This window comes from Nicotiana sylvestris, chromosome 6 (genome assembly GCF_000393655.2).
Source record: "Nicotiana sylvestris chromosome 6, ASM39365v2, whole genome shotgun sequence".
NCBI classification, from domain to species: Eukaryota; Viridiplantae; Streptophyta; class Magnoliopsida; order Solanales; family Solanaceae; genus Nicotiana; species Nicotiana sylvestris.
The window spans coordinates 61,209,113-61,235,148 of NC_091062.1; the positions used below are offsets into that span (position 1 = coordinate 61,209,113).

Sequence of the window (26,036 nt, forward strand, 5' to 3'; positions counted from 1 at the left end):
GCCTATATGACTCTTCTCTTCCTTTTCCTCCAGCTTCTAGCAAATATTTAGGCCTCACTTTGCGAACCCATAGAGAACTATGCCAAGTTTTTCCTTTGGGCATCTATAGGCATACTGAAGTTCTTTGCTTGGTGCTTTGTCGAACTTACGTTTATTGCTATATTCTGTTTCATAGCCTTGGTTATCTATCCTTATGTCTTTACTACATCTAGGTAGGTCATAATATACTATAACACTTACTCCAGTTGTCATATTACCGAGCTCTGCTACCCAACTCCAGGTTACTCTCTCGCTGCTTATTCTATATGTATAAATCTATGTCTTTTAATGCTTCCTCATTACAGTTCATCTTAAGAATGACAGCCTAATCTCATCTAATACTTTGGAAATTTTATCCAACTATTGTTGATTCACCTTAATGTTGATCCATAATCCACCTTAGGGACGATACTATACTTCACTGTAGCATCTCAACGTGATTCATCTTATGGAAGTTATTCTAGTCTCGTGGAATTCATGAAATCCCTTCTTGTTGAATCATTACTTAAATAAGAAGGCTATATTCCTAAATGTCATCCTCTTATCGTTTATCACAATGGCACTCTTATTCTACTACCAAGAAGTATTCTATCTCTTCTAAATGCTCCTAGTCTTAAACTCCTTCGAGTTTGTTTAGGTTATACTGAGCTTTCTATAACTTACGAAAACCATCACCTCTCTTGTTTTGATGGGCTTAATCTTGATGCCTTACCTGTTCTCGTCACCTCCTCACTCACCTTTTCTTATCCTTACTTCTGTCTACCTAGAACTTTGTCACTCTACCATACTTTAGCTTGCGACCTACATGTAATTATTCGTACTACTCGCAACCTTTATTTTACTTGCTAGCACCATAAATTTCCTTATGTTATTTTGGAACCTCAAGCGAGAAATCATTTTGCCTCTAATTTTTCTTTGTTCTCGTAACTAGGCCTTTCGATACTTAGAAACCATAAGTTGGAGGATGTGCTACAGACGACACCACTATCACTTCTGGGTACTGAACCACAACATTTCTACCCCTCTATATGAAGTCTGGACTATTCTCAACCTTTTGAACTTGAGTATCTCGTACCTTCTTTACCTTTAACTTACTTATCTTTAAATCTCGCATTGCATCTTTTGTCGCTTTTATAACCTCCCTTCCATATAGGTGGAATTTACATCCATACCTTAAAGCTTTACTATAATACTTGCACCTCTAGTGCATACACAATCTGGAATAGGCTTTATACCGACTTCTTATTAATCAGCTCTATGGCAGGATATGAAATAAAAGAAGGGTAACATTTCCTAGTGGCCTGTAGCCTCTCAATTATAAGTGTGGTATGCAACACACCCATAAGTGAGACTCTACTAGACACGGCTTTATAGACTCCCTATGACGTAACTGCTCTGATACCACTTTGTCAAGCCCCATGCGCGGCTGGCACTCGGTGTCGTACTGGCCCGAGCGAACCATTTTGCAACTCATGATCATTTGACGAAAACTAGAACATACATAGGCCGACTTGGCTGAACTGATTATTTTTGTAACTATCATGGTACAACATAGCCCCAACTCGTATTGTGTAACTATAGGTGGGAAAATGCTATATCAGCGAGCCTACTCAAAATATGAATACACACAGACCATCAAGGCCTCTAACATATTGTACATATATAACATGTGTCTAGCCTCTAAGGGCATCTAACATCAAAATATAGTTAGGATAGGACACTGTCCTACCCATAAGTGTATATATACATAGGATAGTCTGATAACCTCTAGACTCGGCTGAACTCCAGATGAAATGGAGCTTTTCCAATCCTCAGCTGAGTATCAACTCCGTCTATGATAAGATCCCGTCAAACTGGATACCTGAACCTGCAATCATGAATGCAGTGCCCCAACGATGGGACATTAGTACAAAGAAATGTACTAAGTATGTAAGGCAGATAACATATGAATAACTTAATTGAAACTGAACTGACATGTATATATAATATACTGAAAGAAATCTGGAGGGTCAATGAGATGAAATAAATATGGAGGGTAAATGAGATCCGGGAATCATACTTACCTTATTCTGACTTGTAAGATATTTAAGTATTGAATTATCCAACTTACCTTACAAAGGATATAGACTGAAAAAGGAAGGCTTTGTTGGCCGAGAACATCTAATGTCGTATATACATCTAATTCGTGTCATGATATACCTAAACTTGTTCCCATATGCTATCTGTACCGGAAAACATCGTATCATGGAACATAATCTGTAATATTCCTCTAGCCATCATACTTTATATCCGAATACTTACCTCAGACAGATCAAAAATCTCTAGGATTACATTGAAACATAAAAGTGGCACTTGCGCATTTCATAAGAGAATGTCCGTAAGGCTTCCTTATAAACATGAATAACTAGTGGATCTTACGCGTAACATAGTAGACCATATGTAGGGCTCATAGGTCTGGCTATGCGTGCAACTGAGACCGTCCATCACCAACCTTCATTATGCACCTATGCGTTCATAGACCGTCCATAGGGCTTCAATGTACACCTACGCGTTCACAGACCGTTCGTAGGGATCATGTCTTATACATATTCATTTCATATCACTCATGTAGACATCATTCAATCATCAATAGATAAACTCGTATTCATAAACGTACAAGTTCGTGAGTAACTCGTTACAATAACTAATCCTTATTCGTTAGCCACTTCCTACGTTATCCTTCGTATTCTATATTATTTATCCATAAAGAATGTTGCAACTATTTTGAAATCGCACTTCTATCCTTATTTCACATCATGGCTCATTGCTGGGGATTACATGATTCTTTGTACTTATAGCTATGTAATACTTTTAGCTTATGAGGCTACTCGCTATACATATACATATATATATATATATCCATTCATCAATACGTAACAAGAGTTGTGGGATTTACGCTCTATCAACATATATTCTTATTGCTAAGCTTGTATTCTGTAGTTTATGACTCCTTAGGTAATGTATATTATCTCTTAACATCACCCTCATATATAATCAACCTTACTTAACTTGAGAGCAACACAACTACCTTCCTAGGTCTTTATCAGTTTTGTGAACACAAACGTGTAAGTATTGGAAGTCATGGAATTCTTTAGGTCGAATCATTCTTATCTTTCTGCAAACTATGCATTATGCTACGATGCTGAACTATTTGTGTATAACTATCCCTCATTATACAAACTCTATATTGCTTCTAATTCATCAAACCATTCGTGTGTAATGTTTAATTAACATCTAGACTTCTTGTTACATATAAAAGACAAGGACCTTTAATAAGGCTCTACTTACTCGTTAAGAATACATGAAACTACGACCAACACAATCCATTTCAACATTCATATGACTATACTCGTGAACGGACCTTAATCCTTGAAATAGTACGTATACAAGCACACGCCCTCTGGAATCCCTTATAAGGGTAATGTAAATTACGGAATCATGCCAAAGAAAATAAAGGAAGACCTTACATACCTCATAATATCCAGTCTAATCCTCAAGCTACCATAACCTGCAGCTCCTTTGTCTACAAGCAATGAACAATACTATCGTCACAATACGAATGCCGTAACTTATCGCATTTGAACGACACACTTTATTCTACGATAAAATGGGCAGCACCTCCCCTATTTATATGGCTTCCCACACGTTACAACAGCCAACAATAGCCCAAAAAATCAACAAATACTCATAATAAGCCTTTCAAAATAGTTTAACAAGACGAGCGACAAGCTCGGTTTGTGACTAAACAACTATATTTTTAAACCCCTTCTTCCTTCCAGAATTTATCAACAACATTAACCTCCACTTATTCAATTATCCATACTAATTTCAGCCATAATACAACTTTAAAGTGACCCCATAGCAGTCTGACAAGTTCAACAACTCAAAACTGATTTTTTTGATTACTAATAGATGTTTTCGATTTTTTTCTTTTTTTTTTCAAATCGAGCAACACAACCAATAGTAAATAATTAAGACTCTTTTCATATAAATCATACATGAATTCAACTTAAAAATAAGTTCACAACCAGCCAATAATTACAGCAACAACAAACAGCATACTACTCTTTCGAAACTCGCAAGTTCTAGTCTTTACAATCGAGCTACAACTCATATAAGCTTAGATAAGGAAATGAGAAGCATAAAATAACCTTGGACTGAGTAGAACCCACGAATCCTAGTTCATTTTCATCCGAAATTAGTCCCCCAATGTAGCTACAAGAAGGAGAAAGGAAAAGCAACAAGCTATCTAGGATATCTAGCACCAGAATCACTTCGTATCACCCGAAATCACCTAGGGTTTGTGTGGGATTTTTGGGGGAGGATTTGTAGGGGTTTAATATGATATTCTTGGTCTGAGAAATGATCAAAATAAGTGATTTAATTCAGCCCTTAAAAGGCCCCTTGGCCTCCCCTTTTTGGGGATTTATTTGGTCCCTTCATTTGAGCAAGTAGGTGATGCACCTACTTGTCACCTAGCAGTCTGCACAGTCTTGCAAAAATATAAATATCTTTCTACTCTAATGTCACATTGATGTACTCTTTAATGAGTTGGAAACTAGACTCTTAAGCCTTGGATTTGATAGGTGGATCACCCCGTAACTCTAAGTATTGAGAGAAAAGCTCAACTACATTTGACCTAATTTTCAGCATATTATGAGTGTGACTTGTGATGACCTATGCCAACTTTTGTTCCATAACTCGCTTGACTTTAAAATGTAACACACGACTATCATACAACTAAAATAACTCATAACGTATCCTCCTTATCATGTTAAGAACCTTAGTCTCACCCCAAAAGTACATGTTACAATATTCCCAACTTGTCGACTTCCGACGAAACTTATTTTCTTCAATTTGTTTTGCTTCTAAGTCTTCCAACCCTCTTGGTACTTGTTATTAATGATCTTAAATATTTGTAACCTCCACTGTAACATTATTAACTTACTTTATATACTTTCAAAGAGGATCTTATTTTCGAGCTTACATCAATTGACTTACGACATACCTTTACGTATGAAAACATGGGGTGTAATAGGAACCCTTTACTGCCACGTCCCTCGGCTCTCTCGTAGGGAAAAAAGTGACCTTTGGAAGATTGTCAATCTGCATCAAAATCATTCTTGACCTTATCTCGATCCCGTCCCTTGGTTGATGTCAGGAACCCAAGCTGATCATCTTTTATCCTTATCTTTGATTCATAGAGGTTATGGACATCCGCTCATGTGGTCGCTTGGAATTCGAGCAGGTGTTCCTTCAACTTCTAGGAGGCATCAGAACTTCTCGGGTTTAGACCCTTAGTGAATACCTCCGCTGCCCATTCATCTGGCACGACCGGTAACAACATCCTTTCTTTTTGGAATCTGATCACCAACTCACGCAATAATTTAGACTCTCCTTGCGCAATTCTGAATATGTCTGCCTTCTGGGCCTAGACCTTCCTGGCCTTGGCATGGGCCTTAGTGAAAGAATCTGCGAGTATTTCAAAGGAATCTATTGAGTGTATGAGTGAATACCATGTCATGGCCCCTTTTGTGAGGGTTTTTCCGAATTTCTTCAGCAGAACCGAATCAATCTCATGTTGGGCCAAGTCGTTTCCTTTCACTGCCGTTGTATAAGTTGTGATGTGCTCCTGAGGATCTGAAGTCCCATCGCACTTTTGTATGTCTCACATCTTGAATCGTTTCGGAATCAATTTTGGTGTTGCGCTCGGCTTAAACGACAACTTGGTGTACTTCTTCGAATCTGGGCCCTTCAACACTAGTGGTGCGCCCGGAATCTGGTCCATTTGAGCGTGAAACTCCTTCACATTTTGCTCCATCCGCTCGTTTATCACCCTCATAAATCTCATGAGTTCAGTTTTGAAGGGATCATTACCGTTGTCGTTACCGGATCCGCTGTCGGTACCCCTAGCTCTGTCGAAATCGACCTCACTCCTTGGGGTGTTGTTATCAACTCTTTGAGCTATTTGATTTGCAAAAGCGCTGGGAGGAACTGGACCTCTTCCATTCGCGTTGTTGGAAGCACCTGATAATGCTTGATTCAACTTCATCATGACTTGGTCCTGCCTTGAGAGATGGCCCATGATGATTTTCTGTTGCTCTCTCAAGATCCTTACCATTTCCACAATGTGTTCGTCCTCCGCATCATCGGGAGTTAGCTTCCGCACATGTTGGGGATATTGTCACCATGGATTGGAGTTGCCACATCCCCCTCGTTGCGGGTGTCATTGATTGAATTCTCATCTTGAGGCAGATTTTTGTGCGCCTCAACATTGTGTGTGATGTTGACATCGTTAACTGCCATTTTTTATTTTTTCTATGAAACAAAGAATCAAACAAGTTACTAATTGATGCAAGGATCAACTCAATTACGCAACTGTCTAAGCCCCACGGTAGGCGCCAAACTATTTACCCGTAAAATAGTACAATTGAATTTATTACGTGGTTTATAGACAAGAGAACTGATTTAATCCAAAATGATAAATAAAATAAATTCAAAATAAGACTTAGCGTTAAAATCAAAGGAAATGGTAGGCCTGGCTCCGGAAGGAATGCTTCCGAGGACAGAAGTAAGAGCAATATTAGACAGAAAGTAAAGTTGTACTATTTAGCTTGAGAATAAAGTATAGCATAAGTTTTGCCAGAGATTTCGTCTCTCTACAGTGGTTGTTGAAGTCACTATTTATAGCTATACCTAGGAAACAAGATCCTAGGATCAACCCCCTCTTAAATGACAATAAAAGGGGTCATTGATGAATGTGTAATGACAGATCATGAATGCCAAAATTCTCTGCAACAGCTGCCTATTGAATACTAGGGAATATTCTTCATTAAATGTCATCTGGTGACAAACATTCGACCCGCTCTCGTTGATTACGCTCCCTTCCGGGTCAATCCGATACCGACTGCAGTTGTTGTCCCTGGTCTTTAGTCCTTACTCGATTTGTCATCCGTATATCTCCGGCTCCACGTGTCGTGCTACCATTTAGTCATTTAATATTAGCCAATTTTGCTCCCTACAATAGTAACCCTAAAACTAAGTATATATGCAAATCGCCCGCCAAGGTACCTACTTTGGTCCGTTGGACCCAACCATATGTCCCGCTGACGTCGGTGCTGCTGTGCGCCTTATCCCACCTGGCGTAGGTTAAGGAAATGGTGGTTAAAAGTGCTATATTACGCATCTTCAAGAGTCAAAACTGTCCGTTATAACCTGGACACAACAATGTTTGGGGATTTTGGCTTTTTTCTCACTCATCGTTTTGAAGATTGCCCTCGAAGTTTAATTCAAGTTTCAGGTTCACTGTCTAGCATACGTCGCGCCTTTACATTTTTCCAGTTCCTGCATTTTTTCGGAGGAACAGAAGCTCAAATTAGGGTTTTGTAGTTGTGTAAACTCACTCGTTTAGCCTGTAGATTTTAGGGTGTTTATTTGGGTGGTTAATTAATTCAATATTCTCATGAGTTATTGTGGTTATGGTACTCTCTGTTGAATGGTGATGAAGTGTGTGGATATACCAGAATGGCTTAAAAGGTTGCCCCTGGCACCTGAATTTCGACCTACTGATACTGAATTTGCTGACCCCATTGCTTATATATCCAAAATTGAGAAGGAAGCTAGTGCTTTTGGTATTTGCAAGGTGATTCCACCATTGCCTAAACCTTCAAAGAAGTATGTGGTTCATAACTTGAATAAATCTCTATCCAAGTGCCCCGAGTTGGGTTTGAATGCCAATCGTGATACTTCGTCTACAACAAGTGGTGAGGATGAGGGAAATGTTGATGGTGGAGAATTTAGGGCAGTTTTTACCACGCGGCATCAAGAATTGGGGCGTAGTGAAAAGAAGAAGATAAAAAGGGAATTTGGTTTTCAAATATTGGGAGCTCAGAAGCAAGTGTGGCAAAGTGGAGAAGTTTATACATTAGAGCAGTTTGAAGCCAAATCGAAGAATTTTGCTAGGAGTCAATTGGGCGTGGTTAAGGAGCTTTCTCCATTAGTTGTGGAGGCAATGTTTTGGAAGAGGGCTTCCGAGGACCCTATCTACGTGGAGTATGCAAATGATGTGCCCGGTTCTGCATTTGGGGATCCTGAGGGACACTTTCATTATTTTCGCAGGAGGAGAAGGAGGGGGAAGAGGACAATTCCCGATAGAAATAGGCGACGAAATTCTAGTTATAAGAATGATGGAGTAGGTACTTCTGGTAATAGTGCGGACAAAAGTCCATGTCATAGCGTAGAGACACGATCCGCTTCTTTGTTGACCCCTCCATCAAAGAAAATAACAAACTCGTCCCTTTTTAGGCCAAAAGATTGTAGTAATGCTGGTGCAATGGAAGGTAGTGCTGGTTGGAACCTTTCAAACAGTCCTTGGAATTTGCAAGTAATTGCACGGTCGCCTGGGTCACTGACTCGCTTCATGCCAGATGATATCCCCGGTGTTACTTCTCCTATGGTCTATATAGGGATGTTGTTTAGCTGGTTTGCTTGGCATGTTGAGGATCACGAGCTTCATAGTTTGAATTTTCTTCATACGGGATCCCCTAAGACTTGGTATGCTGTGCCAGGAGATTATGCATTTAATTTTGAAGAAGTCATTCGTCATCATGCTTATGGAGGAAATACTGATCGATTAGGTATGGATATATTATTTTGTCGATGATGTGATGAAAATTATCAAAGAAGAAAAAGAAAGAAAGGAATATTTTCTTTTCTTTTATTCTTTAGCTTCTTGAAATGTTTCTAACTCTCATTTCTTGTAATCTTACAAAAAGATGGAAGAATTAGTTCTCTTTGGAAAGGTTATATCATAGTTGGTAACCTTGGGGTTATGCTTATACTTTTCTTTACACAATAACTGTCCTTGGTCATTGCTCTATATGCTATTGCCATTTGGAAAGATTTCCTGAGATGTATGTTAGTCGCTGTATAACTGTCCATTGCTTTCAGAATTTATATATTTTTAACCCATGGAAGCTTGTTCTTTGCCGTGTTGCACTTCTTTTTGGAAAAGTTTTCAAGATGTTATTCAGAAATATGGTTGATAACGCCATTTGCAAATAGTTTTGTGTTTAGCTTCCAGACCCCATTCAATCATCTACAGAAGTGGCTATATCCTGTTTACTATGAAGAAAGCAGCAAGTAATAGGAACATATTCAGAATTAGGATCTCCCTCTTTCTTCCCATTAGAAGTTTCTTCTTGTTTTGTAAGTTATCTAGAGTCTATCCTTTCATCATAGCAAAAGTTATCCAGCCTCTTTGTCACTTTCTTTTCATTCTTTTTCCAACTGTTTTTCCCTTTTTGCCCCTCTCAAACATGGTTTTAATTGATTTTGACTGGTATCTGGTGGAGTATCTCTCCCTTCTTCAAGAATGCCTCCCTTCAAAGTGCATTGACCTAGAAAATTGCAGCCAGCAGCTCCTTAACCCCATCCTTGATTGTTGGGTTTCTTGTAACATTTAGGTGTATGAGTTGTTTCTCCTCACCATTGTCCCTTATTTAGTGCAATTGGAGAAAACCTTGTTTTGTTGTTTTCCTCCTTTGCTTTTGTAGCTCAGCATATCCATTGTTTTCCCTCTTTGTTTTTGTAGCTTGGCATATCTATTCTGTTTTCTCCTTCTTGGGAAACTGTTATACTGCAAGCCGTATTTTGGGATATGATCCTGTGAATCAACTTACACTAATATTCTTTTAAGGAAACAACTTACACTAGTATTTAACTCAAAGCGATCTTGGTTCCTACTTTGAAGTACTTGTCAATATATTAAATTAAAGTAAATTTAGGACATAAAGCTTTTGCAATTTCCAACTTGAATGCCAAAACTACTTATACTTGAGTAAGTTGCCTGTATATCTAACTTGTGGGCTTTCCTTCTTTTAAGGATTTTCAAAGTTTCTTTTTAAAGTTGTGCTATCCTACATTGAATAAGTTAAAATGTATTGTCTTGATAACCTAGTAATTCGAGGGCTACTAGTGTAGGGTTCGAAGTTTGGTGGATAACGGGCCTGCCCCTTTACGCTTCTCCACTTAAATACTAGGATTTTGTCTGGGGCAAGATTTGAACAACTTAAATTGATTTACAAAAGAAAACTTTGATTTCCTAGAAAAACCTAACAAGTTAACCTCCTCATAAAAGCTAACCAATTAGTTATCAAGGAACCAATCAGCACTCTAATAGGGTAGAGGGAAAGAGAGACTCTTTCCCGAAAGCAATATAAGTAATATAGATGACAAAGGTGACGTTCACATGTAGGCTATGGTGTATATGGTGGAATATTGGAGTTAAATGGATGATCTTGAATCTATCACTGACATGCTATTGGGTGGAAATGAAGAGCTGAGAAGAGGAACATGGGGAATAGCTCTTTTGGTGCTCATGTGGATAATATGAAAAAGAAGAGCATTTAAAGAGTTGAAATACTCTTGTAAAAGTTAGTGGGACTTGTTATTTTTATTACTTTTGGAGCAATATGATAATTCAGTCAATATAGAGGACATAATGCTCTTCATAAAGAATGCTGGGTTTATTTGAAATTTTGTACTTGTGTATAATATATGCTCTTTATGTAGAAATCTTACTTATTGCACCGGTACAGTCTTTCTTTCATTGAAAGTAGTGTATAGGAGATTGAAGTGATTGTGTGTCAGTGTAAAAAATAGTCCAATTATGATAAATCTCCAAAATGCTGAAAATTTAGCGGAATGGATACTGAGGATTCGTATAGACGACTCATACTAGTTTGGGACTGAGGCTAGCTGATGACAATGAAAAATGTTTAGGCGGGGAATTATGAGTCATGTTGGGGCGTGAGTGTTGCTCTACTAGCACTTTTGCGGACCATTTGAAGAGAGAGAAATAGGAGGACTTTTGACGGAATAGAGAAGAATTTTGTACACTTAAGGACCAACCTCTTGTCCCTTATTTCCTTTTGGTGAACTCACGAAGTTATTGTAGGTATAGAAGATTGGATGTCGTTTGTAGAAAACTATCTCTTTCTATAAGGTTTATTACTTTTTGTTATACTTCTTGTATACGAGTGGTTTTTGCTTATTGTTAATAAATCTTATTACTTGATTGAAAAAAATTATAACCATGCTAAAAAGCCTATATGATATGTTCTATATTAGAAAATGAATAATGACTTAGCCTGGTCCTAAATGGGAAGTTGAAAGCATGACATTTTGTAGGAGTAAAGGCAAGAAGTTAACGAGCACCTGAAGAATCCAATTGTGGGTTCCCTTTATAGGTGCCTCAAGAGATTTTTGCCATGAGCTTTTCTTTTTGGTTGCGGTCTCTTTTCTCGATCTTCCCCTTTTTTGTAAATACACCAAAAAATTTCATGGTAATCGTCGGCGGGTCTCATGGGATCCATGCAGGCTGTCAGAATCACATGAAAGTCGAAGTACCATTCGACTCATTAAGGGGCGTAGCATAGGGCGCCCTCGCTTGAAGAAGATTCTAGTTTGCCCTTTTTCTCTCCATTCTTCGTCAATTTTTTTTTAGTTGCACTAACGATGTATAGATGTATAGAGTACTTATTTAAGGAGTTTAATTTGATAGTTAGCATAAAATATCTTTGAAGAATTTATTATTAATAACTATTTTCATTCTGCAAAAGGTTTTAAAGAACAACAACGAGAGAGAAGAGGGAATTTATTTGGGGTAATTCCGGTAATGTACTCCCTAATACCTCGAGAGAAATGGAATTTTGTTTCCGTAGTCTTCTTCTCTTTGATGTTTCCTTTGCTGGTTCTCTCATCTGTGAGGTCAAATGCCACCAAAATCCTTACTCTTGCTTGTTGTCTCTGTATATTTCTCATCTTGTCGACAAGGAAGGAATAGTTTAGTGGTAGAGTCCTCCACCTCCAACCATGACATTGGATGTTTGGGCGAACAAGGGAGTAAAGCGTGAAAAAGATACTATTGCGCTCCTGCTTAGGAGGTGGCTTTGCCATATCAATTAAGAAAAATCCCCCCCTCATGTTCTGGAAACTGGAGCCACCATTCCAAAAGGGAGAAGGAAACGTTGCTGCGTAGATGATATACAATGTTTTGTAATTTGAAAGACCGCACCTCCTTGGTGCAGTTGATATATAAACAAAATTGTTTCCTTCTCAAAAAAATGATATACAATGTTATCATGCACTTATTGTTTAAGCATTTTATATAGCCTTTTGGCAGTCATGTTCATTTTGTATTTGTTTAGGCATGGTATGCTGGCAGTTATGAGATACTAGCCATGGTAGGGGGTTTAACATGCATTTGCTCTCTAACTATCTCTTCATACGTTAGAAAGTAAATGTTCGAGTGAAGGGTATGAGTTTCTTTCCAAAGTTCCTTAAGAAGTGATCCTGTTTCCTGTATTACTTATTCTGAATTGCTACAGATGTTCAGTCTTTTGTGATTATACTTGACATTCTGGTAACTTGTCCTTCTCAAGTCTTAGTTTAATTTCTATTGAAGGAAACAATTTTCATATGCCTGCTCAATTTGTGTCATTTATATATAGATCTTTGGCTTTAATCATCTGGCAACTCTCTTGTTGACATTGAAATAGAGATATTTGGGAGTTTTTGCTCTGAAAAGTTTGTAGTTCTCAGATCCAATAAATATAATTTTACTCTCCAGCTGCTCTTACGCTATTGGGCGAGAAGACCACTCTTTTATCACCTGAAGTTGTTGTAGCATCAGGCATCCCCTGCTGCAGGTGGTTTCCTTTTGTCTGATCCTACTTTAACTTTTTGTATTCTCTTGATTATATTCTGGAACTAAAGTGGGGGTCTCCTGTGTGGCAATTCCTAATTTTCTTTAATATTGCTAACATTCTACTATATGTGCTCTTTTTTTCATAGATTGGTACAGAATCCTGGTGAATTTGTTGTCACTTTTCCGAGGGCCTACCATATAGGTTTCAGCCATGGTAATTGCTTCTGATCTTCTAAATTGAAGTTATTATTATGATAGCTTCAACAATTTATGCAGAAATAGCTGTTGTGCTGATTTGATTGTGATCTTTCCCTTTAATGAGTTAACTAAATTCCTTTCTCCACCCCTTGATGACTCTAACAACAACAACGCCTCAAATCCAAACAAGTTGGGGTAAGCTTTATGAATCTTTACTTCCTTTTTATTAGTTCAACCCAATCGTCATCATACCACAATAAAATAAAAGTGAAAATGAATGTGTATATATATACACACACAAAAAAAAACACACATATATCCAATAGATATAAAAATTATAGCAATAATAATAGTAATATTAGAAGCTCTCTAGCAAGTCTAAATCCTATTCTCAACTAGTAGGTATACCCTATATGGATCTTTTTTTCCCGTGTTAATTTATCTTTAGCTAAGTTTGCATTGATTTCAAGAATTTGTAGGTCTTTCAAGACAACTTCCTTACATGTGATTTTAGGTCTACCCCACTCTTTTAATACCTCCACTCAGCATAGTTTCACACCTATGGACCGGTGCATTTGAAGGTCGAAGCATGACATGACCAATCCATCTCAAGCGACCTTCTCTCATTTTATCCTCAATGCATGCTACTTGCACTTCTGACAAATGTGGTCATTTCTAAGCTTCTCTAGTTTTGTACGACCTCACATCCATCTTAGCATCCGTATCTCTGCAACACTCATCTTGTGGACATGTTGGACTTTGGCAGCTGAACTTTCACTACCATATAACATTGTTGGTCTTGTAGCTGCTCTATAAAGCTTACCGTTCAGTTTGGTAGGCATCCTTCTATCACATTATACCCTAGTGGCACTTCTCTATTTCAACCATTCGATTTTTATTCTATGAGTAATCTTCATCTATCATTTCATTATCTTGAAATAACGAGTCTAGATGTCTATATTGTTTGCATTTTGGCACCGCAATCCCATCTAGTCTCACCTCAACTTCGCCCTTCTCATGCTGATTAAACTTCCGGTGCATGTATTCAGTCCAGTGTTTTTGAGAGCGCGAAGCGCAAAAAAGCGACATGGGCTCGCCTCGCTTCAAAAGCGAAGCGCACGCTTCGTTGAAGTGAAGCGCAATTCTTAAAATACATATAATATATATAATAATTAATTTATAAACTGAAATACATATTAAAAAAATCAAATAAACTAAAATATAATGTGTATATAATAATAATAATAATAATTAATTTTCTAAACTGAAATACATTTTACAATTAATCAAACTGAAAATATAACATATATATAATAATTAATTTATAAACTGAAATACACATTAAAAAAATCAAATAAACTAAAATATAACATATATATATATATATATAATAATTAATTTTATAAACTGAAATACACATTAAAAAATCAAATAAACCGAAAAATATTACACATTTATATAATAAGTAATTTTATAAACTAAAATACATATTAAAATTAAGAAGAATAAAAGGGGGGAAAAAAGAAAACAACGCCTGCCTTAGCTGTGCAGACGCTGGACGAGAAAAAGTGAAAAAGAGAACAGAAGAAGAAGAAGGAATAAAGAAGGAAAAAAAGGAGAATCTGGACAAGAAGAAGAAAGAAAGAAGAAAGAAAAAAATAAGAAGGAGAAGAAGAATTTACCTGGACTGAAGAAATGGCAGAAGCCCTAGTTTTGCGATGAAGAAGAGAGAAGGCGTCTGTTTACACTCTGTTTTGTCGAGGATCTGTAATAGCGAGCTTAGGGGTCTGTTTTGTTAATTTACAAACAAACTCAATCTTTCTTTTTTTTTGTAAAAAGGGCCTAGCTGCGATTTTTTAACAGAAGCGATCGCTTCACTCGCTTCGTCGCCTCGTCGCCTTGTCGCTTTTTTCACTGAAGCGTGCACTTCACACGATCGTATCGCCTCAGGCAGTAAAAAGCGATGCCCTGCCGCTTCGCGCTTAAAGCGACGAAGCGATCGCTTTTCCAAACACTGATTCAATCTTACTCTCCGATATGTAAAATACATCGTTTCTTAGTCTATTTTGACATATGAGTTTATGCTTGTAGTTCCACATTAGAGATCTCCAATTCACAGTTAACAATTTTCTCTATATACAAATGATCTAGGAAAACAAATCTTGTTAGGTTTAAGAACATGTGGGTTCTGTATGAAGGTCTCAGGGTGATGGTGAGGGCACAATGAGATATCAATTCGTGGGAAGGTGACCCAAGCTTTAGAGGTCAAGAAGCTAAGATTATTGAAATATGATTTAAAGATATGGAAGTGAGAGATGTGTTTGGTAGAATGAAGACAAGTAAATCGACTTTCTTCCAGGAACTAACTGCATTTTGCAGAAGAAAGATTAGCGTGATATCTTATCGAAAAAGAGGTGGGAACCCGTTAGATTAGTTGGGATGTGTGCGAGTTGACTTGAAAATCATAGCTGCAAATAGAAGGGGAGGGGAGGGGGGATTGGAATTCAAAGACAACTTCGAAAGCGGGATCGGTAGCAGAAAAGAGGAGGCAAAAGTCTCAAATAGTTGGCTTTGGATGGGGACGAGGAACTAAGTTTTTCATTAATGTCCAATGCTCGTAGAACTTATAGTCTAAGTTGCTCCGATACGGCAATATAGGTTTCGCACCCGTGCCGACACCACACTAGTGTGCTTGTGGTATGATATCCTTACCGGATCTAGTCAAACGATTTGGGCACTTTGATCACGACGGATGGAAAAATTCGAGACGAGATACAATTTGGTTCCTGAAATCATAACTAAAACTAGGGTAAACTTGAAGAAAATAGCATTTATCTACAGGGATTTCTTCCAGACCGGTTGCTCTACCCCTGCTCATCCTTCGCATTACCCCCTCGACCTCCCCTACTCTAATGCGCCTACAGTACCCAAAATCCCGATGACTTCCGGAGTGCTCCAAATCACCCAACACAATATTCCTATCCTCCCTTCATTCAAAAGTTTATGGAAGTATGGCTGCCATCTCCGCCTAATTTGTGCCTCATCCATCAAAATTCCATCCTCCTCGTCTTTTATACACCTCACTTGATCCAGGTCACGTGCCTTTTTTTTCCTCTCACTTTGGCCAATCTGTACAACTTCTTATCCCCGCCTTTCTCCCCAAGCTCTTCAGTCTTCATGCAGACGTTCAAACAATGCGGTTTTAGCCGCAGTAACTACTAACTTAGCCTCCTTCTTAGCCTCCTTGTACCACTCCTTATTGGCCCTCTTCTCCACCTCATCTATGCTTTCTGTAAGCTTCACATATGCTGCCTTCTTGGCTTCCATTTTTTCGTGGACCTCTTCATTCCACCACCAGTCCCCCCTGCGGCCACTAGAGAAACCCTTTGAGACCCCTAACACCTCTCTCACAACTTCTCTAATATAGCTCGCTGTCATAGTCCACATGCAAATCGCGTCCCTACTACTCCTCCTGGCCCCCATAGCCAGTAGCTTCTCCCCCAACTCCTAAGCTTTGTCATTAGTCAAGGCACCCCACCTGATCCTAGGTAGACCTTACACTACCCTATTTTTCCTTGTCCGCATGATCGCCAAATCCATAACCAATAGCCTATGTTGCGTCGTGAGATTCTCACTTGGGATGACCTTGCAATCCGTGCATAAACCTCTATCACACCTCCTAAGTAGGATATAATCAATTTGGGTTTTGGCCACCGTACTCTGGAAGGTGACCCGGTGCTCCTCTTTCTTGGGAAAACACGAGTTAGCAATCACCAAATCAAAGGCTTTAGCACACTCCAACAACGAAGTTCCTCCTACGTTTCTGTCTCCAAAACCAAAGCCGCCATGTACCCCGTCGTAATCCCCAGACGACGTCCCAATGTGGCCATTAAAATCTCCTCCTATGATAAGCGTCTCGGTGGGCAGAGTTCCCCGTACCAACCCATCCAAGTCCTCCTAAAAACGCCTTTTAACCTCCTCGTCCAAACCAGCACTAATAATGTTCAAATAAGCCCTCCCACAACTATTTTAATAGCCATCAACCTGTCGTTCACTCTCCTAACCTTTATCACTAGCTCTCTATATTTCCTATCATCTAGTAAGCCTACCCCATTCTTCCCCCTCACCCTCCGAGTACCACAACTTAAACCCGTCTGCCTCCCGAACCCTATTCCCCACCCATCTAGTTTCCTGGACACAAGCTATGTTGACTTTCCTCTTCTGGAGAATCTTAGCTAACTCTATAGACTTCCTCGTCAAAGTCCCTATGTTCCAGGACTCAATCTAGAGGTTCCCTTACCCCCGTTACTACCCTTGCCCCCCACCCCCTGCCCCACTCAAGGACATGATCTTACTATACCATTGTTCACCACAGCCACTATAGCCCAAATAACAAGTCCCTAATTACTACAGTACTCCTAATTTCAATAAAACACGATATATAGAAGTACCTAAATAAAGGGACACAACAAGAAACGGGGAATAAAGTGAATGCAATTTATTCCAGAATACCCAGTAGAAATGGTTAATAACAGAATAAAAATTCTACTCAATCTCAACAAGAAGAAATGGTAAAATAACTAAGCAAGAACACAACCACATTCTACTCAATCTCAACAAGAAGAACACAAATGGTAAAATAACTAAGCAAGAATACAACCACACGAAGACTCCCCAAAAAAAATACTAAACAGTAGAAGAATTAACACAACAGATGAATAACAATGTTGACCAATATCCAAAAATAGAAAAGAACAGGAAAAGGGACGATAGAACCTGGTTGGCCGGAGGCACTCTAACCCGTCGATCCCGCCTTTGCAGTCTACCCGCGGTCCGGGCTATGGCTAGGTCGCCGGGAATCTGCTGCCTTTTACACCCACACACTAGAAAGAGAGAGTGGGAGAGGGGTAGGGAGACAGAGAAAGAAGCAACCGGGAAAGGGGGAAGAGGGAAAACAGAGGCAGACCACCGCCGGCGCTGACAGTCTCGTCGCCGAACTTCCACCAGCAAGAGGGAAAACAGAGGCGACAGAGAGAGAAGGAGAGAGGAGAGAGCGGGAACAGGAGGCAAAAGAAGAAGGAGAAAGAAACTGACGAGAGGAAGGGGGGGGGATAGAGGAGGAGAGAAACCCTTATATGTGGTCGCCGGCGTTGATGGAGAGATACTGCGATTTGGGCTCTTTGCTGATGGTAAGTTGAGAGAGAGAGAGGCAGTGATTCTAATTGAACATAGTGGCTTAGCAAATTTAACTGAAAAATTTGAAGGTTACTCCCATAAAATCGGCCCTATCAAACATGCAACGTATAAACATAATTTATGTCTCTCTCATTCTATTATCAATTATTAAGAAGTTAGGAAAAGCTGATGGATAACTTTATGAGATAGCGGCATGGAGCAAACAGGAATGAAAAGTATGCTTGATTGGATGGAGATGGTGATGCTAGTATGCTACCAGTAGGAGAATGAGGTTTCCATGAATGCCAATTCGTTAATCAATCAAGCCGTCTTGAGAAAGTGATTAGACAGATTCACAAATGAAATAAGTATGTACCATGTAAGAGGTGATGTGTACAAAATATTGATACCATGCGCATTATTGGCTTTAGGAAGACGTTACAACCTCATATACTATAAGCAACAACAATAACAATAACCCCTAATCTCAAACAAATTGAGCAGCTATATGAATTATTGCTAACCATATTTTTCCATTAATTCAGCTCAAGCCAACATTATACAAAATAAAAAAATTCTTTATATTTTCTTGTGTCATTAAAATCTCCGATAGGACTAAATGACTCCTAGAAAGTACAGGATTTAAAGTACACATATTGCGACAACAACAACCACCCTAGTGAATACCTATAAGTGGGGGAAAAGTACACATATTAACATGAGTAAATCAATATTCCCAATTAATTTGTATTGCCTATATAGATCTTTTCTTTTACTATGCCTTATTTTACACAAAGTTTGCAACTCAGCATGGCTTCCAAGAAATCAATGGTCTTTTCAATACAACTTTCTTCTATGCTCCTCTCTTGAGAAATCACCGTGTGAGCTTGTTCACATTGTCGTCCTAAGCCCGAATAAAAGAGAAGGATTGTAGTAGGGTTGTCAACCAACCATCATAAAACTAGCCAATTCTTGATATGGTATAAGCGTGTGGAAGATATTCATGTGCGGAAAGGAAAATAGTTTTTAAGATTCATTAGATTCACAATTTAGAGTCACAGGGGAAAATAGGAAATAAGATTCTTTTGTGGCTAAATACATGGTGTAGAGACTAAGAAATCATAGGTCTTTCAGGACAACTACATATGATTTTAAATATACCTCGTTCCCTCTCGAGAAACTGCCGTGTGAGCTTGCTCACATTGTTGTCCTAAACCCGGATAAAGGAGGAAGGTTAGTGGTAAGGTAGCAACCAGCCGTCATAAAAGTAGCCAATTCTTGATTTGGTTTAAGCGTGTGGAAGAAATTCATGAAGGGGAAGGAAAACTGTTTTTAACATTCATTAGATTCACAAAAGAGAATCACAGTGGAAAATAGGAAATCACATTCTTTTGTGGCTAAATACATGGTGTAGAGGCCAAATGTTCTTGAATTCCGTAGCGCATTCACTGTAACTATGGTCAAGGACGCCAAAGTAGCCGAAATAATTAGAAAAAACAGGAATGAATTCCTTGAAAGATGTCTTTTAGAAGGCCTGTTCAAGATTGAGAAAGGGATGAAGTGGAAGGTTTAGTTTAGAATATACATAGATATAGCATATACAAATTTTTTTTTTTTTGGGGGGGTGGGGGGGGGGATGACGTGATAACATGAGAGGGACAAGGACTAAATTTTTTCTGGGTAAACATGCTACAATCACTTGATCAATGGAGGTGATTTCAAGCACATGGAAGTTAATAAGGAAACTAGAGCACTAAGAATGCTCTTTGCTGGTGTGCATTGTGGGTCAGTATCCTACCTTGAGGAAAAGAAAACAAGCGGTCGTAAATTGGTCTTGCATGTATAAGATGCATGGAGATGATGCAGCAAATTTTATTACATTACGAAGTATATATTGCAACTTTGGAACAAATTGTGGGCCTTAAGATATTCAATATTTGGTTTGGTTATCTTCCTAGAAAGCCATGACAAACTTGGAGGATGGAAGGTAGGAAAAAGGTGCTGGGAAAGACAGCTCCTATTTGCTTGTTTTGGACAATTTGGTGAGAAAAGAATCATAGAAGTTTTAAAGAAATACTGAGATTTATAAGGAAAGTACTAATTATGTTGTATTTTGATGGAATGAAAACATTCATTACTGTAAAGATGGCCGGATGGAATTTTTGGGAGCTTAATAGGATACGCACATGTAAAGATGACACAGACTTGGGTAAGATGTCCAATAAATATTTTGACTTATATAAAAGAAATTCTGTTTCAGTTGCTTGTGAGTCTGGATCCTTTACTCTAGTTGATTGCCAGCTTTATTTTATTTTGCCTCTCCTCCCAAATTCTTGTGTTAAGTGGTGCAGTATGAAGTGAAACATGTTGTATTGGCAAACACATGACTTTTAACTTTTTAATCCTAGTTTCCAAATATTCACTTTAAATGCAGGCTTCAATTGTGGCGAGGCTGCCAACTTCGGTACTCCACAGTGGCTTACAGTTGCCAAAGAAGCTGCTGTTCGTCGGGCTGCCATGAACTATCTGCCTATGCTATCTCATCAGCAGTTGCTTTATCTGTTGACCATGTCTTTTGTTTCAAGGTCTGCTCATCTGCTCTTGTTGCATTTGTGGATCAGCCCAACATATCCCCTCTAGGAGATGAGAATTATATGTTTTTTTTGCGTGCTCGGATTGAAAATTTATAGGCGTCATCTTAATTTGTCTTTTATTGATCTGGATTTTAAGAACCTTTTTCCAGCTGTACAAATCTGGTTTTCCTTGTGTACGATACATTACTCATGTCAGATTTGGAATTTTAGACATCTGTTTAAAGTTATGTGGGTAAATGAGGTTAAGGTATACCTTTTTGTTACTTTAAAAGGTGAAAGTTGCTATTGTTTGCTTCTGTTCCTGGAATGACGGATATAATGGGCAGTGGAATGGGATAACTTTTGAGAAACTAAGCAGGATAGTTAATGTGTGATACAGGGATATCCCAGCTCTATTGTACTCCACTTTGTTGCTTTTTCCCGTCATTCAGGTTAAAGAATCATGAAAAACCTAAGTCTAGGGGGACATAGGCTCACGAATATTGTATGGTTATGTTTCCTTTGACATTTTGATAAGCTTATAAATGTCTTTTGGTTTCTTTACTTTTGTCTTTCTGGATGACAGTGTGCCAAGGTCCTTGCTACCTGGGGTGCGAACCTCTCGTCTGAGAGATCGTCAGAAGGAAGAAAAGGAGCTTCTGGTAAAGAAAGCCTTCCTGGAAGATATAGAAAAAGAGAATGACCTGGTAAAAGTTTTGCTTCAGAAAAGCTTTTCTGACAATGCAGTGTTGTGGGATGTGGATATGCTGCCGTCTTCAGGTAAAGAATCTGAACTGCACAAGCATGCTAGTGTGGATGCTTCTAGAGGGAATGATCAGTCTGACAATATCGATAGTCAGGATCTATTAGACCAGATGAGCTTATACATGGATAATTACAGTGACTTCTATGTGGATGATGATGTGTCATGTGACTTTGAAGTCGATTCGGGGACATTACCCTGTATAGCTTGTGGGATTCTTGGTTTTCCATTTATGGCTCTGGTGCAACCATCGAAAAAGGCTGCGGAACACCTTTTCCCAGAGGATTTTCAGAATAAACAAGATTCTGGAGCGGTGAAACATGTGGAGTCGGATTGCCATTCAGATCTTAGGGGCATGATTGAGGACTATAATAGAGGTAGGAGACCCTTTATAACTATTTTTCCTGGTGCCGAGTTTGTCTGTTATCGTTATTAAATGCCCTGCTTTTATTACTTGTAAAAAGTTCTGCAAATTGATTTGTGAAACTTCCTGTGTCTGATCAACATGTGAGAAATAATCCGAACTCCTTGAACACAACAGTACTGAGTTCTTCTGATCTTCCTCTTTTTTGGTGCAAAGAATGTATCCCTAATCTTTCTATCATTATTTTCCTTTTGACATGTTTTTTCCTTCAAGGACTCAAGGAGTGCAAAAGAAATATTGCTTCTGTTTCAGCTGAATACTGATAAAAAGAAATGACATAACTTTTACTGATAGAAAAAGAAGAGAGCAAAGAAAAGAATTGCTTCAGTTTGTTGCTGCTGTTAGTGGTTGCTTACTAACTACCAATACATTTCTAAGCTGATCAAAGTATCTTAATTGTGCACCATTCATAGTTTAAAGATCTAATCCTTTAAATTATCGAGTCTGAAGACGATGTAATGAGTTTCCTTTGAGTTTGTTTACGAACTCCAGCCGTTGATTTATAACTTTCATTTCTGCCTGGAGTGATAAAATACGCATATATTCATATGCTGGCCCACTCATTGGGTTAGGATACGCTCTGGAAATATTGGTTTACCTTCAGCGGCATGAATCAGCAGATGTTCTATCATTTTTCATTCCTCTTTTTAAGTCACCTTAAATAGGTTAGTCTTAGTTGAGCTGGTTCCAATGAATAGACAGCTGTATCACTGGATGGAAGTAGTTGTTTTCACGTTTTTTTAGGTTTAAGCATTTCATGGTGACAAGTGTACGGTTTGCTGCTTTGTGCCTAAAGGTATATATCTGGACACCTGGTATAATGTAAGAGAAAGTTTAACATCATTTGACCATTCTCTGTGCCTAAAGGTATATAACTGTGCTGAAGTGTGTTCCTAGCTCAAGGTCCATTTTATTTTGGTATCATAGCCAGATCCATCTGTATTCTTGGTTTACCCAGTACTGGCCCCCATATTATGTCATCCCATATCGGTTGAGAGAAGGGACTATTGTTTTCTTATATGGCCTTGGGTAATATTCACCTCATGAGCTGGTTTTTGGGGTTTGCTTAGACCCAAGGTCCATTTTATTTAACAATCTGGACACTTGGTATGATGTAACACCAAAGTTTAACATTATTTGACCAGGTTGTTGCACACTACGATCTATCTAGTTAATTCTCACTTCACTAACTATTTTGGGAGCATTCACGTATTGCAAATATGTCAGAATGACTGACTTGCTTGTGGAATACTGAATTTCCTCTTCATGCAGTTGACAGAATGGAAAGAAATGGGGGGCATTTCCTAAACCATGATGAAGTATCTTTGTCTTCCCAGCCAAGTGAATCTGTAGTTACTCCACATGAGGGTCAAACATCACAGTCTCATAATCCATCACATACAGATAATGCAGCTCTGACTTCAAAAGTTGAGCTCGAGAAGGAATGGGATTTTTGTAGGAGTTTTGTGAGACCACGGATATTTTGCCTTGAGCATGCAATTCAGACTGAAGAACTTCTGCATGCTAAAGGTGGAGCAAATGTTCTTGTGATCTGCCATTCAGGTAACGTTTCTCATGTACAACATCATTTGAATTGTCTAATCGATGATAATACCCAAAAAAAGCTACTAAAGTGTATCTGTTTTCATCTTTTTGCTAGTTTTTGGCGTATTAAAATGTTTGTTGCAACTTTTGATTTCATGTAGACTTTCAGAAAATCAGTTCACATGCCACAATTGTTGCAGAGGAAATTGGCACGACATTCAAATATAATGAGATTACGCTGGCTAATGCATCTCAAGGACATCTTTCGTTGATTGATCTAGCAATCGTGGATGAAGAACAAGACAAATGTACAGAAGATTGGACATTGAAATTAAATATCAATTTAAGGCACTGTGTGAAGGTGCAAAAGAATTGTCCACTTAAGAAGTTAAAACATGCATTGACTTTGGGTGGATTGTTCTCTGATTCAACTCTTAGTTCAGAATCCTTGAGTCTCAAGTGGCAGTCCAGAAAAGTACGCTCAAAGAAGAAGTCTAATAATTCAACAGAAAGTCCACCATTCGCAAATGTTCAAATAGAGAAGGTACTTGATTCAGGATCTATAGTGGGCAGGCAGAGTACCAGAAAGGGAAATATAACCATCCAGTATTCCAGGAAAAAATACAAGTCTAAGGCTTGTAGTTGTGCGGAGGTCACTAGCGCTTTTGTGGATCCTTTTAATGCTTTGACGGAGGAAGTTTTGCTTACAGATGCAAAAACATTGGGAAGTAGTACTCTCATCAGGGATGAAAATGCAGGCACGGCTTCTTCAGGGGAAAGTTGTTTTGCTGCTTCTGAGGGGAAACCAGGACTGCATCACGAACATGAGATGCTTTTGGTAAATAGAGATCAAAATGGAAATCTCCTTGAATCACAAGAAGCAGATTTACTTGTTACCTCTTCTGTAATGGTGGAATTCAGTGAGGCCCAGGCTGAAATGTGTACTACTGAGAAGTTTTCAATGGAGGAAAAAACTTGTCATACAAATTCAAACAATTGCCATGCAGAGCATAAGACCACGGCTCCAGAGATTAGTGGAGAAACTGAGGTAGCTCATGTGAATACTCCTGCATGTACAACCATACCTGTGGTTCAGAGTACTGCAAATAATGAAAATTTGAGGGAGAATCAGGATACGACAGAATCTGGCATCAGAAATAAGTCTGCTCATCTGACGGAAGCAGATTTTGAAAGAGATCATCATGGAGAGGCTGATAAAACTATTATGACCAGATCTCCCGTGCCTGTCAACTCCTCAGGATCTTGCACTGATGGTCCTTCAAGAAGTTGTGATGAGCAGATTGAGGATCAATCTCCAGAACAATCTGGCTCAGGTGACGAGGCATCTGATAATGAGACTTCGGACAACTCCGTGGAGCAAAAAATCCAAATTGATAATGCAGATCAAGGTATAGCTGTCTCTGACCATGTCACACCAATAGAAGAAGCTTCCACCTCAGCAGGAAGTCTCAAAGTGACAAGAGAGACATCGAGTCCTAAGCACTCACAGAGTGGTGATAATATCTCCGAGAGGCATAAGAAAGAGTCAAATGATGATACTTCTCCAATAGTGTCTAGGCCAATTGCAAAAAGTGGTGGCAAAAGAAGGCGTGAGCTAGAACTCCTAACATATGATGGATGTAGCATTGGTGGCTTTGTTAAAAGCCCATGTGAAGGTTTAAGGCCACGGGCTAGGAAGAATGTTCTTGGGAGCAGAGTTGATACTAAGGAACCTCTGGAGGATAAATCAATGGGGAAGAAGGTGAAGACATCTTTACAGAGGAAGGGGACTCACAGGTGTGACCTGGAAGGCTGCCGGATGAGTTTCCAAACAAAGGTAGAGCTGCAACTGCACAAACGTAATCGTTGCCCCATTGAAGGATGTGGGAAGAAATTTACATCCCACAAATATGCTCTGGTTCATCAACGCGTTCATGAAAATGATAGGCCCCTCAGATGTCCGTGGAAAGGCTGCACCATGACATTCAAGTGGGCCTGGGCAAGGACTGAACATTTGCGTGTGCATACTGGGGAGCGGCCATATAAGTGCAAGGTTGAGGGTTGTGGACTCACCTTCAGGTTTGTATCAGATTATAGTCGGCATAGACGGAAAACTGGTCATTATGTAGAAGCGGCCAACAGATGTTAGTTACTATAATCAGGTTGGTTGTGTAATATACCATTTAACTCGACTGCTAGAGTGCGGATTCAAGGGTTGAAAGACAATCTTAAGAATCATGTAAACTAATGCGCTCTTGTCATTTTAGCATGGGTAGGAGTAGTGTTCTTCGTTTGTAGAGTGCCTGTTTTCAGGATTAATTTTCAATTTTAAATATAAAATTGCATGTCATTCTTTCAAATTTCGTATGAAAGGTCTTAGGGGACAAGGCCCCTCTCATGGTACTTTGATAATGCTGGACAGTTAATAATGACCATATAGAATTCAACAAGCTGAAATCTGCAGCTTGTGATGGTCTGATTTTCCATCATGTGAATTTGTGGAGAAATTATGATTAGTGTGAACCTGTCTGAATATTGATTTCTAACTTTTCCAAGAACTTTTGTGGTTTC

The 26,036-nt window shown here is 38.8% G+C and overlaps 1 protein-coding gene across 1 annotated transcript; it reads left to right on the plus strand.

Annotated features, from left to right (window-relative positions):
• Positions 1-7,173: 7,173 nt before the first annotated feature.
• LOC104217382 (lysine-specific demethylase ELF6) lies at positions 7,174-25,825 on the plus strand. Its single transcript, XM_009767620.2, has 7 exons — positions 7,174-8,714; positions 12,710-12,788; positions 12,934-13,001; positions 20,595-20,745; positions 21,320-21,873; positions 23,193-23,483; positions 23,627-25,825. The coding sequence occupies exons 1-7, from the start codon at positions 7,574-7,576 to the stop codon at positions 25,612-25,614; spliced, it is 4,272 nt and encodes a 1,423-aa protein (XP_009765922.1). The 5' UTR covers positions 7,174-7,573; the 3' UTR covers positions 25,615-25,825.
• The last annotated feature ends 211 nt before the right edge of the window (positions 25,826-26,036 follow it).